Consider the following 17,264-nt stretch of genomic DNA (forward strand, 5'->3'; position numbering starts at 1 on the left):
TATCCTATATCCTCTCCGCTATTGTATCCTGGCGGTATCCTATATCCTCTCTGCTATTGTATCCTGCCGGTATCCTATATCCTCTCCGCTATTGTATCCTGGCGGTATCCTATATCCTCTCCGCTATTGTATCCTGCCGGCATCCTATATCCTGTCCGCTATTGTATCCTGTCCACTATTGTATCCTGCCGGTATCCTATATCCTCTCCGCTATTGTATCCTGCCGGTATCCTATATCCTCTCCGCTACTGTATCCTGGCGGTATCCTATATCCTCTCCGCTATTGTATCCTGGCGGTATCCTATATCCTCTCCGCTATTGTATCCTGGCGGTATCCTATATCCTCTCCGCTATTGTATCCTGGCGGTATCCTATATCCTCTCCGCTATTGTATCCTGGCGGTATCCTATATCCTCTCCGCTATTGTATCCTGCCGGTATCCTATATCCTCTCCGCTATTGTATCCTGCCGGTATCCTATATCCTCTCCGCTATTGTATCCTGCCGGTATCCTATATCCTCTCCGCTATTGTATCCTGCCGGTATCCTATATCCTCTCCGCTATTGTATCCTGCCGGTATCCTATATCCTCTCCGCTACTGTATCCTGCCGGTATCCTATATCCTCTCCGCTACTGTATCCTGCCGGTATCCTATATCCTCTCCGCTATTGTATCCTGCCGGTATCCTATATCCTCTCCGCTATTGTATCCTGCCGGTATCCTATATCCTCTCCGCTATTGTATCCTGCCGGTATCCTATATCCTCTCCGCTATTGTATCCTGTCGGTATCCTATATCCTCTCCGCTATTGTATCCTGCCGGTATCCTATATCCTCTCCGCTATTGTATCCTGTCGGTATCCTATATCCTCTCCGCTATTGTATCCTGTCGGTATCCTATATCCTCTCAGTTGGAGCTTTTATAAATGCCAGTTGTGTGTGATTTAGAAGACCATAATAGGCAGGAGGTAATGGCCGGAGGTGCAGGATGCCGGACGATCTCTGACTTTATTTTAAAGGGCAATCCCTTACAAGGCATGGTTTTGCCTTGTAAGTGATTGCCCCTTTAAAAAAAGTCTGAGATTGGCCAGAATCCCGCACCTCCGGAGACCTCGGAAGTCATTACATCCCGCCGCATAAATGCAGTGTTACGGCGCAATATTTCCTTGACCATCAGAATGTGTTTCAGGAATACTGGCCATCTGTTTCCTCCGGAAGCTATTCATGTGCTTGGGACATGCAGCGTCTAGCTGTAATAGGCTGCAGTGCCTGGCAGTACATTACCTGGGTGCCAGAAAAGGTGTCTAATACATGTCATAGTAACCCGCAATCTGCTGCATAAACCCCTTGCTTTATTACATTGGCAACATTTCCAACGTATCCCCTACCGGAAAAGGAAAATTGTATAGTTTGCTGCGCTGTGGAAAAAAAAGCTGCTCAGGTTATTTTGGAACAAAATATTGGGGATTTTCTTGGACCGAGCGCTGTGTGTGCTAGTGAATGGGTGATAAACAATATGGTGTTCTGTACAAATATGAAAATAAAAATAAAATTATAAAATAAAAATAATAATAATGAATAAAAAAGTGAAATAAAAATAATGGTAATAATAATAATAATGGGGAAGGGGGAGATGGAAAAGGAGGAAAAGGTAAAAATAGAAGTTAAGATAAAGTGCAATGTTTACAGCTCCCCTGTTGTTGTTTTGTTGGAGCTTGTAGACACTTGATTGGAAGGGAAAGACACAGTCTCTTTGGGTATAACTATCCCTGTCTTATAGGCCCTACACACTCTGCGATGTGCCGCCGAGCTGCCCGACCGCCGATAAGGGCGACCCGGCGGCGGGGGGGCAGTGACGGGGGGAGTGAAGTTTCTTCACTCCCCCCGTCACTCGGCTCCGTAGACTTGCAGGCAAATATGGACGATCTCGTTTATGTTGGCCTTCATGCACAGCCGACATGGCCCCAGCGATGAACGAGCGCGGGGCCGCGCATCGTTCATCGCTGGAGCCTCCACACTGCACGATATGAACGTTATCTTGTTCATTAATGAACGAGATCGTTCATATCGTGCAGTGATATCGGCATGTGTGTAGGGCCCATAACCCTGCTTCTTCTACTGTGCTGCGGCCGCTCTCTGCGCTCGTTGACCGTGACTGGAAGTTCGGATGTGCGCTTCCGGTAATACAGATACTGGTGGCAGTGGTATCACTGTTTGTGGGTGAGCCAGCCTCTCCTGTATGCTGTATTGTGGCTGCTCCGGGTCTTCTTCCCACTTGATGCACTGTGGCCGCTCTTCTGGCCGATCCGCCGTAACCGGAAGTTCAGGTGTCCGCTTCCGGTAGTTCGAATGCTGGCGGCGGCGGTGTCTTCGTCCTTTGTGTCTGCTCCTTCTTCTCCAACGCGTTTCGAATCCAAGTCTGGATTCTTTCTCAAGGAAGTGTTAGAGTTCTTATGGTTGTTCTCCTTTTTTATATGATAACTTTATTAAAAAACAGGAAGTGACCGGAACCGGAAGTGAGGTTACCGGCGGCAACCTCATGGTAAAAAAAGGGGGAATATATATACTAAAGTATTCCCAGAGTTTAAAATCAATGTATGAAAACAGTTGCACTTGTGAAGAAAGAAATAAAGGAGGAAGAAAATAAGAAAAAAGAATTAAATAAATATAAAAAAAAATAATCATAATAAAAATAAAATAAAAATGTATGTATATAATGAGAGTTACAGGAAGACGTTCAGCTCTATATCAATGTTTAGACCGTGTGGTTCTAAGGTCTTTATTTTGTATATCCATTCAGTTTCTTTTTTCTTTAATGTTTTCACAATATCTTCTCCTCTCCAATGAGCTTCAACGTTTTGAATCCCCATAAATTTTAACCCGGCGGGGTCTTGGTTGTGTTTTGTGAGGAAATGGGCTGACACGCTATGTGTTTTCAAACCTCTTTTTATATTGTATACGTGTTCTGCTATCCTTGTTCTCAGTTTTCGTTTGGTTTGCCCCACATACTGTTTTCCGCATGTGCACTCCAAGATGTAAATGACCCCTTCTGTATGGCAGGTTACTTGATCTCTAATTTAGAATTCTTCTTTTGTTATATTGGATTTAAAGGTTATAATCGGTTTTGTAGAAGTTTGCTGGTTCCTACAACCAGCACAAGTCGTGCAATGGTGGAATCCTTTTCTTTTTTTTGCAGGTCTTTGGTTCTTGTGAAATCGGTAAAAAACTATGAGTCAGCTGTTGTTTTAAATTGTTGGCTTTTTTATAGATGACTTTTGGTTTGTTGGGGACAGATTCCTTCAGGTCTTCATCAAGGGAGAGAATATGCCAATGTTTTTCTAAGATTTTTTCAAAGTCCTTGAGATTACTGTTAAACTGTGTTATGAATGTTACGGGTAGTTCTTTTTTATTTTTCTGTTTAAAGGTGAGTAGTTCTTTTCTTTCCAGTTTTTTTACTTTTTCTAGTTGCTGTGTCAGATGATTATCTTTGTATCCTTTTTGGATAATCATCTGACACAGCAATAAAAAAGAACTACCCGCAAAAAAAGACCTGCAAAAAAAGAAAAGGATTCCACCATTGCACAACTTGTGCTGGTTGTGGGAACCAGCAAACTTCGACAAAACCGATTATAACCTTTAAATCCAATATAACAAAAGAAGAATTCGAAATTAGAGATCAAGTAACCTGCCATACAGAAGGGGTCATTTACATCTTGGAGTGCACATCTGGAAAACAGTATGTGGGGCAAACCAAACGAAAACTGAGAACAAGGATAGCAGAACACGTATACAATATAAAAAGAGGTTTGAAAACACATAGCGTGTCAGCCCATTTCCTCACAAAACACAACCAAGACCCCGCCGGGTTAAAATTTATGGGGATTCAAAACGTTGAAGCCCATTGGAGAGGAGAAGATATTGTGAAAACAGTAAAGAAAAAAGAAACTGAATGGATATACAAAATAAAGACCTTAGAGTCACACGGTCTAAACATTGATATAGAGCTGAACGTCTTCCTGTAACTCTCATTATATACATATATTTTTTCATTTTTATTTTTATTTTTATTATGATTATTTTTTATATTTATTTAATTCTTTTTTTTCTTATTTTCTTCCTCCTTTATTTCTTTCTTCACAAGTGCAACTGTTTTCATACATTGATTTTAAACTCTGGGAATACTTTAGTATATATATTCCCCCTTTTTTTTACCATGAGGTTGCCGCCGGTAACCTCACTTCCGGTTCCGGTCACTTCCTGTTTTTTAATAAAGTTATCATATAAAAAAGGAGAACAACCATAAGAACTCTAACACTTCCTTGAGAAAGAATCCAGACTTGGATTCGAAACGCGTTGGAGAAGAAGGAGCAGACACAAAGGACGAATACACCGCCGCCGCCAGCATTCGAACTACCGGAAGCGGACACCCGAACTTCCGGTTACGGCGGATCGGCCAGAAGAGCGGCCACAGTGCAACAAGTGGGAAGAAGACCCGGGGAGCAGCCACAATACAGCATACAGGAGAGGCTGGCTCACCCACAAACAGTGATACCACTGCCACCAGTATCTGTATTACCGGAAGCGCACATCCGAACTTCCGGTCACGGCCAACGAGCGCAGAGAGCGGCCGCAGCACAATAGAAGAAGCAGGGTAAGACAGGGATAGTTATACCCAAAGAGACTGTGTCTTTCCCTTCCAATCAAGTGTCTACAAGCTCCAACAAAACAACAACAGAGGAGCTGTAAACATTGCACTTTATCTTAACTTCTATTTTTACCTTTTCCTCCTTTTCCATCTCCCCCTTCCACATTATTATTATTATTATTACCATTATTTTTATTTCACATTTTTATTCATTATTATTATTTTACATTTTTATTTTATATTTTATTTTTATTTTCATATTTGTACAGAACACCATATTGTTTATCACCCATTCACTAGCACACACAGCGCTCGGTCCAAGAGTATCCCCTACCTGACCTGTACAGTAATCCTTTTCCTGACCTGTACAGTGATCCTTTTACCTGACCTGTACAGTAATCCTTTTACCTGACCTGTACAGTAATCCTTTTACCTGACCTGTACAGTAATCCTTTTACCTGACCTGTACAGTAATCCTTTTACCTGACCTGTACAGTAATCCTTTTACCTGACCTGTACAGTAATCCCCTACCTGACCTGTACAGTAATCCTTTTACCTGACCTGTATAGTAATCCTTTACCTGACCTGTACAGTAATCCTTTTACCTGACCTGTACAGTAATCCTTTTACCTGACCTGTACAGTAATCCCCTACCTGACCTGTACAGTAATCCTTTTACCTGACCTGTACAGTAATCCTTTTACCTGACCTGTATAGTAATCCTTTACCTGACCTGTACAGTAATCCTTTTACCTGACCTGTACAGTAATCCTTTTACCTGACCTGTACAGTAATCCTTTTACCTGACCTGTACGGTAATCCTTTTACCTGACCTGGACGGTAATCCTTTTACCTGACCTGGACGGTAATCCTTTTACCTGACCTGGACGGTAATCCTTTTACCTGACCTGGACGGTAATCCTTTTACCTGACCTGGACGGTAATCCTTTTACCTGACCTGGACGGTAATCCTTTTACCTGACCTGGACGGTAATCCTTTTACCTGACCTGGACGGTAACCCTTTTACCTGACCTGGACGGTAACCCTTTACCTGACCTGGACACTGTAGTAATCCCCTGCCTGACCTGGACACTGTAGTAATCCCCTGCCTGACCTGGACACTGTAGTAATCCCCTGCCTGACCTGGACACTGTAGTAATCCCCTGCCTGACCTGGACACTGTAGTAATCCCCTACCTGACCTGGACACTGTAGTAATCCCCTACCTGACCTGGACACTGTAGTAATCCCCTACCTGACCTGGACACTGTAGTAATCCCCTACCTGACCTGGACACTGTAGTAATCCCCTACCTGACCTGGACACTGTAGTAATCCCCTACCTGACCGGTCTATTTTCTGACCTGTAGCTGTTTGTGGTCTCATCAGCGCCTTGTCGTAAACCCTTTAGAATGTCTCCTACCCCTGTTTTGAGCACCATAATACTGGACCAGAATAGTGATCATGGATTCTAACATGAGGTTGTTGTTGTTGTTGTTTTTTTGTCCAGGCTGATTGAGGAGAATAAGAAGCATCAGCAGCTGATCCTGGATATCTGCTCTGAGAAGAACCAGCTGAGGGAAGAGGTGAAGAAACGAGGGGAGACTGAGATCCTGCACATAAACTCCATTAAGCATGTGAGAATCGCGTTCTGCACAAAGGGCAGGTGTAGGGAGACACAGAAGCTGTATAACTACACGTCTTTTGCTAGATGTGGGCAGCCTACGATGGGACACTATGATCTTACAGGGGCATAGTGTCTGGTGTTTATGCCCAATACCTGCAATGACCTGATAGGAGCAGGTGTCAAAGATCACACTTTTCATTTCTTCAGAAGTCCATAGTCCATAGATCCACCAGCAATTAAGGGGTTACAGGCATTAGTGTGACTACTCTACAACCAGGCAAAGACCATGTACGGTATATTTATATGTTTCCATCTGCAGCTTTTCATTTCCTTCTCACACAGTACTGAATGTCATACGTGAAGGATAAGCTCTTTCAGTTGTCTGTCTACTTGATGTAATGGATTCATCTGTAATTGCTGTATCATTACAGAGCTAATAATGCAGCCTATCCACTCACTAGGAGCCAGTGACATCACTGAGAGTGCGGCCTATCCACTCACTAGGAGCCAGTGACATCACTGAGAGTGCAGCCTATCCATCACTAGGAACCAGTGACATCACTGAGAATGCTGCCTCTCCAGTCACTAGGAGCCAGTGACATCACTGAGAGTGCAGCCTATCCAGTCACTATGAGCCAGTGACATCACAGAGAGCGCAGCCTATCCAGTCACTAGGAGCCAGTGACATCACTAAGCGCAGCCTATCCAGTCACTAGGAGCCAGTGACATCACTAAGAGTGCAGCCTATCCTGTCACTAGGAGTCAGTGACATCACTAAGAGTGCAGCCTATCCTGTCACTAGGAGCCAGTGACATCACTAAGAGCACAGCCTATCCGGTCACTAGGAGCCAGTGACATCACTAAGAGCGCAGCCTATCCAGTCACTAGGAGCCAGTGACATCACTGAGAATGCTGCCTCTCCAGTCACTAGGGGCCAGTGACATCACTGAGAGTGCAGCCCATCCAGTCACTAGGAGCCAGTGACATCACCGAGAGCGCAGCCTATCCAGTCACTAGGAGCCAGTGACATCACTGAGAATGCTGCCTCTCCAGTCGCTAGGAGCCAGTGACATCACTAAGAGCGCAGCCTATCCAGTCACTAGGAGCCAGTGACATCACTGAGAATGCTGCCTCTCCAGTCACTAGGGGCCAGTGACATCACTGAGAGTGCAGCCCATCCAGTCACTAGGAGCCAGTGACATCACCGAGAGCGCAGCCTATCCAGTCACTAGGAACCAGTGATGTCACTGAGAATGCAGCCTGACCACTCACTTAGAGCCATTGACCTCTTTATTCAGTCACTTTAATGAATGGACAACACTTTTTTCAAATACAGTTTATAAAAGCACACCATCTCAGCAAAGTGAAGATCCATTTCATGTAAAACAGGACCACTTATTCCCAGACAAAGGTTATTTAAACTGCTTGACCTTCTTTTAGAGGGTATAATCCTGGTGCCCCAACACCTTTAAAAATGTCAGTATGGTGGCAGCTGTAAATTTATTTGCACATTGGGCCTATTTTTGTCACATGTTAATCTGTGTGGAATGAGACGTGTCAGTGACCTGGACACGCCTGTCCCCTGTCTTCACCAGCTGGGAAGGGACACACCCAATAATATGTGTATAGTGTGCTAAATGGTGAATTAGTACAGGAAAAATATAGGATCATACTCATTATGATATCCTGAGTAGTTCTAGCCCTGCTGATAGCAGAACCAAGTAACAGTGTAGGATCGGGGAAGGAGGGGAGGATGCCTGGTTCTGCTAACAGTGTAGTTCCGGGGAAGGAGGGGAGGATGCCTGGTTCTGCTAACAGTGTAGGATCGGGGAAGGAGGGGAGGATGCTTGGTTCTGCTAACAGTGCAGTATCGGGGAAGGAGGGGAGGATGCTTGGTTCTGCTAACAGTGTAGTTCCGGGGAAGGAGGGGAGGATGTCTGGTTCTGCTAACAATGTAGGTCCGGGGAAGGAGGGGAGGATGCTTGGTTCTGCTAACAGTGTAGTTCCGGGGAAGGAGGGGAGGATGCCTGGTTCTGCTAACAGTGTAGGATCGGGGAAGGAGGGGAGGATGCTTGGTTCTGCTAACAGTGCAGGTCCGGGGAAGGAGGGGAGGATGCCTGGTTCTGCTAACAGTGTAGTTCCGGAGAAGGAGGGGAGGATGTCTGGTTCTGCTAACAGTGTAGGATCGGGGAAGGAGGGGAGGATGCTTGGTTCTGCTAACAGTGCAGTATCGGGGAAGGAGGGGAGGATGCTTGGTTCTGCTAACAGTGTAGTTCCGGGGAAGGAGGGGAGGATGTCTGGTTCTGCTAACAATGTAGGTCCGGGGAAGGAGGGGAGGATGCTTGGTTCTGCTAACAGTGTAGTTCCGGGGAAGGAGGGGAGAATGTCTGGTTCTGCTAACAATGTAGGTCCGGGAAAGGAGGGGAGGATGCTTGGTTCTGCTAACAGTGTAGTTCCGGAGAAGGAGGGGAGGATGTCTGGTTCTGCTAACAGTGTAGTTCCGGGGAAGGAGGGGAGGATGTCTGGTTCTGCTAACAATGTAGGTCCGGGGAAGGAGGGGAGGATGCTTGGTTCTGCTAACAGTGTAGTTCCGGGGAAGGAGGGGAGAATGTCTGGTTCTGCTAACAATGTAGGTCCGGGAAAGGAGGGGAGGATGCTTGGTTCTGCTAACAGTGTAGTTCCGGGGAAGGAGGGGAGGATGCCTGGTTCTGCTAACAGTGTAAGATCGGGGAAGGAGGGGAGGATGCTTGGTTCTGCTAACAGTGTAGGATCGGGGAAGGAGGGGAGGATGCCTGGTTCTGCTAACAGTGTAGTTCCGGGGAAGGAGGGGAGGATGCCTGGTTCTGCTAACAGTGTAAGATCGGGGAAGGAGGGGAGGATGCTTGGTTCTGCTAACAGTGCAGGTCCGGGGAAGGAGGGGAGGATGCCAGGTTTGGGTGACAGTGTAGGTCAGGGAAAAGGAGGGGAGGATGCCTGGTTCGGGTGACAGTGTAGTCCGGGGAAGGAGGGGAGGATGCCTGGTTCGGGTGACAGTGTAGTCCGGGGAAGGAGGGGAGGATGCCTGGTTCGGGTGACAGTGTAGGTCCGGGTAAGGAGGGGAGGATGCCTGGTTCGGGTGACAATGTAGGTCCTGGGAAGGAGGGGAGGATGCTTGGTTCAGGTGACAGTGTAGGTCCGGGGAAGGAGGGGAGGATGCTTGGTTTGGGTGACAGTGTAGGTCTGGGGAAGGAGGGGAGGATGCTTGGTTTGGGTGACAGTGTAGGTCTGGGGAAGGATGGGGGATGCTTGGTTCGGGTGACAGTGTAGGTCTGGGGAAGGAGGGGAGGATGCTTGGTTTGGGTGACAGTGTAGGTCTGGGGAAGGAGGGGAGGATGCTTGGTTCAGGTGACAGTGTAGGTCCTGGGAAGGAGGGGAGGATGCTTGGTTTGGGTGACAGTGTAGGTCTGGGGAAGGATGGAGGATGCTTGGTTTGGGTGACAGTGTAGGTCTGGGGAAGGAGGGGAGGATGCTTGGTTCAGGTGACAGTGTAGGTCCTGGGAAGGAGGGGAGGATGCTTGGTTTGGGTGACAGTGTAGGTCCGGGTAAGGAGGGGAGGATGCTTGGTTCGGGTGACAGTGTAGGTCTGGGGAAGGATGGGGGATGCCAGGTTTGGGTGACAGTGTAGGTCAGGGAAAAGGAGGGGAGGATGCTTGGTTCAGGTGACAGTGTAGTCCGGGGAAGGAGGGGAGGATGCTTGGTTCGGGTGACAGTGTAGGTCCTGGGAAGGAGGGGAGGATGCCTGGTTCGGGTGACAGTGTAGTCCGGGGAAGGAGGGGAGGATGCCTGGTTCGGGTGACAGTGTAGGTCCGGGTAAGGAGGGGAGGATGCCTGGTTCGGGTGACAATGTAGGTCCTGGGAAGGAGGGGAGGATGCTTGGTTCAGGTGACAGTGTAGGTCCGGGGAAGGAGGGGAGGATGCTTGGTTTGGGTGACAGTGTAGGTCTGGGGAAGGAGGGGAGGATGCTTGGTTTGGGTGACAGTGTAGGTCTGGGGAAGGATGGGGGATGCTTGGTTCGGGTGACAGTGTAGGTCTGGGGAAGGAGGGGAGGATGCTTGGTTTGGGTGACAGTGTAGGTCTGGGGAAGGAGGGGAGGATGCTTGGTTCAGGTGACAGTGTAGGTCCTGGGAAGGAGGGGAGGATGCTTGGTTTGGGTGACAGTGTAGGTCTGGGGAAGGATGGGGGATGCTTGGTTCGGGTGACAGTGTAGGTCCGGGGAAGGAGGGGAGGATGCTTGGTTCGGGTGACAGTGTAGGTCCGGGTAAGGAGGGGAGGATGCCTGGTTCGGGTGACAGTGTAGGTCCGGGTAAGGAGGGGAGGATGCCTGGTTCGGGTGACAATGTAGGTCCTGGGAAGTAGGGGGATGCTTGGTTCCTCTATGTAAAATACAAATGCCTTCCCTCCTGATGATGGTCTTTCATACCGACTGCAGGAAAGAGTAACTTGTATGTGTGCAGTTGTAATGATTGTGTACAGTGAGCTCAGGGCTCGCCCAGCCTGATTATTTCGTCTGTAGTAAAAACGTGTTTCTAAAAATAAACGTAATCTATTAATACATGATGATGGCTCACCATTGCGATATTGCTTCCAGATATGTTATTAGGCTAAGCAGTGCTGCTTTGTTACAAGCTATTCTGCAGTCTGTTACCTTCAGATAGAGGCCTTAAACTGGCCAAACATCAGAGCGATATCATTCCAACCAGCCAACTAGTGTGTGGGAGCAGACGATAATCTGGCAGCGTGTGGGAGCAGACGATAATCTGGCAGCGTGTGGGAGCAGACGATAATCTGGCAGCGTGTGGGAGCAGACGATAATCTGGCAGCGTGTGGGAGCAGACGATAATCTGGCAGCGTGTGGGAGCAGACGAGAATCTGGCAGCGTGTGGGAGCAGACGAGAATCTGGCAGCGTGTGGGAGCAGACGAGAATCTGGCAGTGTGTGGGAGCAGATGATAATCTGGCAGTGTGAATGTCCTGCATATGGGATTATAAATCATGTATTCTGGTCTAGTCTGCGCTCCTAGCCACACACTTACTGTACACCGGCGGTGTGGATTGCACACGTGCAGTGACATAGGAATTCCTCCTGCAGGCGTCATCAGCCCTGTATATAGGTCAGCCATTCATGTTGTCTCTGACACACCTTCTACTGTTATGTGTAAATCATTTCTCAGAAACTTCAAAGCTGAATTGCTCAGAGCAGAGATCAAAGTGACAATAGTCCTATAACACGGTCAGGTGGCTAACCGGATAAAGGGCCCTGTGCTGCATTCACCGGCCCCAGAGTATGGGACGCTGGGAAGGGCACCTGGGCCTGATTCGCACGCAGGTCCTAATGCTGTCACTTTCAGCGTATGGATGGATCTCCAAACAATGCAAAGGTGACTATATTGGTGTCCTAATGCGTAGGCATGGCATTGCTCGGTTTTCTCCCAGGCCCCTGTTATATACCTATATATAGAACACAAGTACCAAACACCGCCCACCTGGACCTGCTGTTGCATTCCTATGACCGGAAGTGACATCACTTCCTGTTTCGGCACATATCACAATGTTAAGTTCGTTTAACTTTCAGGAAAAAGCAATACCTTAATACACAAGGGTTCGGGCCGCTGCTGTCGCTAAGTGTGTGCGGTAAACCTCTATGAATGGGTACACGTGGCGTGAGCACGCCGACACGCTGTGAGCACAATGTAGCTACACGTGCGACTGAATACACTTTAAACCTCTAACAGGAATAGAATGCAACACCAATTGTATATGTTATGTTGTGGTCCAACGCAGCAACAAATATTTACTTAAAAGGGGGTACAACAGAGATACAACAATTATACAAAAGAACAGCTACAACCAATGGATACATACGTTTGTTCGCCTGCACCACCCGGTTCCGGTCCTCAGTCAGTCTAGCAAGATGACCTTCAGAGAATTAGACTGGGACCGGCCAGGAGGCCTGGCTTTTATACATTTGTCCAAAACATAGTACAAAGAAAATTGTAAGCTCTTGTTTCATAGGACAAAGGGCTGGTCACAGGGCCGGCGCTTCCATTAGGCAGCTTTAGGCAGCTGCCTATGGGCGCCAGGATCTGAAGGGCGGCCCGCTGAGGCTGTCTGGAGGAAAAATGAAGGTCTTCTTCCAGACACCCGGAGATGGCAGACTACACTCAGTCTGACTAGTGTGTGCCCGCCCATCTCTTTTCCTATTTGCCAGAGGTGGTCAGCGTGTGTAGGTCAGGTGGTCGTGTCACTCCCTCCCCCCCCTCCCAAGTACCTGGCGCTCCTCCACTTCCGAGGGCAGGCTGGACAGCCACTTTCACCGACATCCCTCCTGCATGATGACCGCGCTGATGGATCCCTGCAGCTCTTCGGCCAGCACAGCAGCAGGGGCACCAACAGGAGACCCGCGGATCTATGGTGAGTCAGAGTGTGATTATGGCAGCGCTGGCGTTTCTTCCCTGGAGCCTGGCCTGGCCTGGCTCTGTAGTGACGGCTTGCTGTGTATGTATGCAGCAGGGCCAGATTATAGGAAAGACGGGGCGGTCATCCAGGGGACCCCACAATGTGGAAGCAGGGGAATGCATTTCCGCGATTCGCGGGTGAAAAGGGGCGGGGCCTAATTCCGTGACTTGCCCGCCCCCATCAGAGACATCCCCTGATGCCTAGCAAGGCTGGAACAGGTAGTGTGTCTCTCCTCATCCCTCTCTCTCTCTCTCTCTCTCTCTCTCTCTCTCTCTCACCCCTCTCTCCTCCTCCTCTCGTCACTCTCTCTCTCTCCTCTCTCTCTCCTCTCTCTCTCACCCCCTCTCCTCTCCTCTCTCTCTCTCTCTCTCTCTCCCCATCTCCCCCTCTCTCACCCCATCTCCCCCTCTCTCACCCCTCTCTCTCTCCCCTCTCTCCCCTCTATCTTTCCCTCTCTCTCTTCATCTCCCTATCGCTCCCTCTCTCTATCTCCCCCCTCTCCCTCTATCCGCTCTCTCTCCCTCTCTCTCCCCACTCTCCCTCTATCTCTCCGCTTCTCTCCCTCTATCTCCCCTCTCTCTCCCCACTCTCCCTCTATCTCTCCGCTCTCTCTCCCTCTCTCTCCCCACTCTCCCTCTCTCTCTCCGCTCTCTCTCCCCACTCTCTCTCCCCACTCTCTCTCCCCACTCTCTCTCCCCACTCTCCCTCTATCTCTCTCCCTCTATCTCTCCCCTCTCTCTATCTATCTCACCCCCTCTCTCTCTTTCTCCCCCCCCTCTCCCTCCCTCTCTCTCCCCTCTCTCTCTCCATCTCCCTATCGCTCCCCCTCTCTATCTCCCCCCTCTCCCTCTCTCTCCGCTCTCTCTCCGCTCTCTCTCCCCACTCTCCCTTTATCTCTCTCTCTGTCTCTCCCCTCTCTCTCCCTCCATCTCTCTCTCTCCCTCTATCGCTCCCCCCTCTCTCTCCCTCTATCGCTCCCCCCCTCTCTCTACCTCTATCGCTCCCCCCTCTCTCTCCCTCTATCGCTCCCCCCTCTCTCTCTCCCTCTCTCTATCTCTCTCTCCATCCTCTCTCCATCTCCCCTCTCTCCCTCCCCCTCTCTCTCCTTCCCTCCCCCTCTCTCTCCTTCCCTCCCCCTCTCTCTCCTTCCCTCCCCCTCTCCCTCCTTCCCTCCCCCTCTCCCTCCTTCCCTCCCCCTCTCCCTCTTTCTCCTTCCCTCCCCCTCTCCCCCATCTCTCTCTCTCCCCCATCTCTCTCTCTCCCCCATCTCTGTCCCTCCACCTCTCTCTCTCCCTCCACCTCTCTCTCTCTCTCTCTCTCTCTCCTTCCCCCTCTCCCCCATCTCTCTCTCTCCCCCATCTCTCTCTTCCCCATCTCTCTCCCTCCCCCTCTCTCTCTCACTCCCCCTCTCCCCCCCCCCCCCCCCCTCTCTCTCTCTCTCATTCCCTCTCTTTCCCTCTCTCTCTCGACAGAAAGAAACTCTTGTTGGGCACTCTTGTCTATGAAAAAATGGATTTAGTTAAAACTTAACTTTTTTATTAGTTCTAATTAAAATAGATATACAATAGCCTCTGAGATACATATTTCATGGGGCATAACTCTAGAAAGACATTTCTAGTGTTGGCGAAAATATCAGGAATAATTTTAAGAAATTTGAGTTCAATTACTCAATTCAAATCAGGGCACTGCAGCAGGGCGCGCTGCATTCTCGACTGCTCTTCACAGCTGCCCACTCTTTCATCCTTCTATCTGGTCACAGCTGCGGCAGGACCCGCTCACTGCTGTCCACTGTGACTATACATCACACACAGCAGCGGCTCTCCAGAACCTCACCGGACCTTTGTTCTACCCCTCTCCAGCTCTATTCCTCTCCTCTGACCACACCTCATCCCATCTCTCTACCTCTCCAATCCAAAGTGCTGTCATTGGATCATGTGTCAGCAGTGTCCCTGCACTGAATTTAATTAATTAAATTCATCAGGGACAATCTGACAAAAAATGTCTAATAGCAGACATTCTGTATACCCCCGTCTCCTCTCTAGAGTGCCGGCTCTGCGAACACGGTCACTCTGTCATCACTGCGACCCTTTCATACCCTCCAACATGACCCGCCCCACTAGGTACAAAATGCTCTGTTTCTGGACTTCCCTATTAATTTATTATTGCCATCACCTGTGAAGAAACCGCTTTCTTATCATTTAACTAGTTCAACACAGGTGATGGAAATCATAAATTAAGAGGGAAGTCCAGGAACAGAGCATTTTGTACCTAGTGGGGCGGGTCATGTTGGAGGGTCTGCCCTTTACATGTGACAGAGCCGCAGCTGCCCTACAGAGCTCATAAACCGTGAGACCTTTTCTATCACCCCTGAGTGTACCCATGCAGGGTTTTATTGATACTGTACATCACTGAATCTAAACTAATCAGTAATATTTTCACTGCTAGCTAACATATATTGCAGAGGTTCTCAAACTCGGTCCTCGGGGGCACACACAGTGCATGTTTTGCAGGTCTCCTCACAGAATCGCAAGTGAAATAATTAGCTCCACCTGTGGACCTTTTAAAATGTGTCAGTGAGTAATTAATACACCTGTGCACCTGATGGGTTACCTGCAAAACATGCACTGTGTGGGGTCCTGAGGACCGAGTTTGAGAACCTCTGATATATTGTATCCATCTATGCGGCAGACTTATTTTGAACTGTACATTAATGATTCTGATTTGTTTCTTTCATTACCCTGACACAGCAGTATTGTATCACATTAAGTTTTACATTGACACATTGTTAGCCAGTTCAGCAACACACTATTGTTTGTTACCATATCGAGGGAATCTGTTAGGTCAGTGGTTCTCAAACTCGGTCCTCAGGACCCCACACAGTGCATGTTTTGCAGGTCACCCAGCAAGTGCACAGGTGTATTAATTACTCACTGACACATTTTAAAAGTTCCACAGCTGGAGCTAATTATTTCACTTGCGATTCTGTGAGGAGAACTGCAAAACATTCACCGTGTGGGGTCCTGAGGACCGAGTTTGAGAACCTGTGTGTTAGGTTATTGAGATGGACTGCATATGCCACTCATGTATTTTGTGACTGCATGTGTTACTAATTTATTGTGTGTGTGTGTGTGTGTGTGTGTGTGTGTGTGTGTGTAAATAGCTTCGCCTAATATAGTGTCAGTCTGACCTATAATTGATGAAACTCCTTATAACGAAGCATCCGGCTTTTTATTATCTATATTTCAGGTTCTGGACAATTTTATAACAGTATCAGACTGTCATTATATTTATATAGGACTGCCTATATGTTTTGAATTGAGTCATTGAACTCCAATTTCTTAATATTATTCCTGATATTTTCGCCAACCCTAGAAATTTCTTTCTTGTGTTATGCCCGATGTGAAATTTATCTGAGAGCTATCATATATCTATTCTAATTCTAACTAATAAAAGTTACGTTTTAACTAATTCCATTTTTTCATAGACAAGAGTGCCCCAACAAGAGAGTTTCTTTCTGTCTTTTTTCTGTTAATACTATAGTTACTCTCTGGGCGCACCTCCACCTGCTATATGAAATATACGCTAGTTATTTGATGTCATTTTGATGTGGACTGTTCTATGACCCCTCTCTAACTACTTTGACTTAAATTGCTGTGCTCGCTGACTGTTTCCCAAAAGCTCCCCTCTCCTTGGTTTACACCCTCTCTCTCCCTGATACACTCTCTCTCTCTCTCTCTCTCTCTCTCCCTCTCCCTGACACCCTCTTTCACTATCTCACTGTTCTATTTCTCCCTGATACAGTCTCTCTCACTCATCCCCCACTCTCTCTCCCTTGCTCCCCCCTCTTTTTCTCTCTCTCTCTCCTCCCCGTACTGTCTTACAACCACCCCTCACACACCGTGACTCACGACTCACCCCTCTCACCTTTCCTAGATGGAAAGAGGGTATTGGGAGGAGAGGGGGGGGGGGGGGCAGTAGGCAGAAGTTTTGCCTAGGGTGTTGAGAAACCTTGCATCGGCCCTGGCTGGTCATTTACAGAACATGAGGGGTCATAGGTGGGTTTGAATAGGTGGGCGATGCCTGGTCCCGGTGCACTTGCAGATGTCCTCCACTGGGTTCCCGCCAAATATCAGGAGTACAGTAATTACATTGAGATATTAATATTGTATTCCTGCGCATATCTATGCACAGGAGCATGCTATATTCTGCAGACTGCCATCGTAATGTAGCCCTTGAAATACTGTACAACTGGATACCAAACACCACTGCCTAACCTAATTCTGTCCCCTCATATCCTGTAAAGTTGAATCCCTCTGTTGTTATACCTCTGAAGTAAATGTAACTTGCTGGTGTGGTGCGTGTAGGCTATGTGTAAATTATGTACTATGTGGATTAAATATCAGATATGTCTTTGTGGCTTTTCCATGTGAATGCGTATGCTACCGTATTTACTCATACAACGCGTTAATACGCAGGACCACGTGAGCCAATATACGCAA

The 17,264-nt window shown here is 48.0% G+C and overlaps 1 protein-coding gene across 2 annotated transcripts in view; it reads left to right on the forward strand.

The window, feature by feature from the left end:
• CCDC186 (coiled-coil domain containing 186) overlaps positions 1 to 17,264 on the forward strand; it is a 119,301-nt gene that overhangs the window by 26,518 nt on the left and 75,519 nt on the right. The window contains exon 3 of one of the 2 annotated variants that reach the window (XM_063962553.1): positions 6,155 to 6,281. In XM_063962553.1, coding sequence (XP_063818623.1) covers positions 6,155 to 6,281 — 127 coding nt within the window. The remainder of the gene's footprint in view (positions 1 to 6,154; positions 6,282 to 17,264) is intronic. The other variant, XM_063962554.1, reaches the window with a different exon arrangement.

This window comes from Pseudophryne corroboree, chromosome 3, assembly GCF_028390025.1.
Source record: "Pseudophryne corroboree isolate aPseCor3 chromosome 3, aPseCor3.hap2, whole genome shotgun sequence".
NCBI lineage: Eukaryota > Metazoa > Chordata > Amphibia > Anura > Myobatrachidae > Pseudophryne > Pseudophryne corroboree.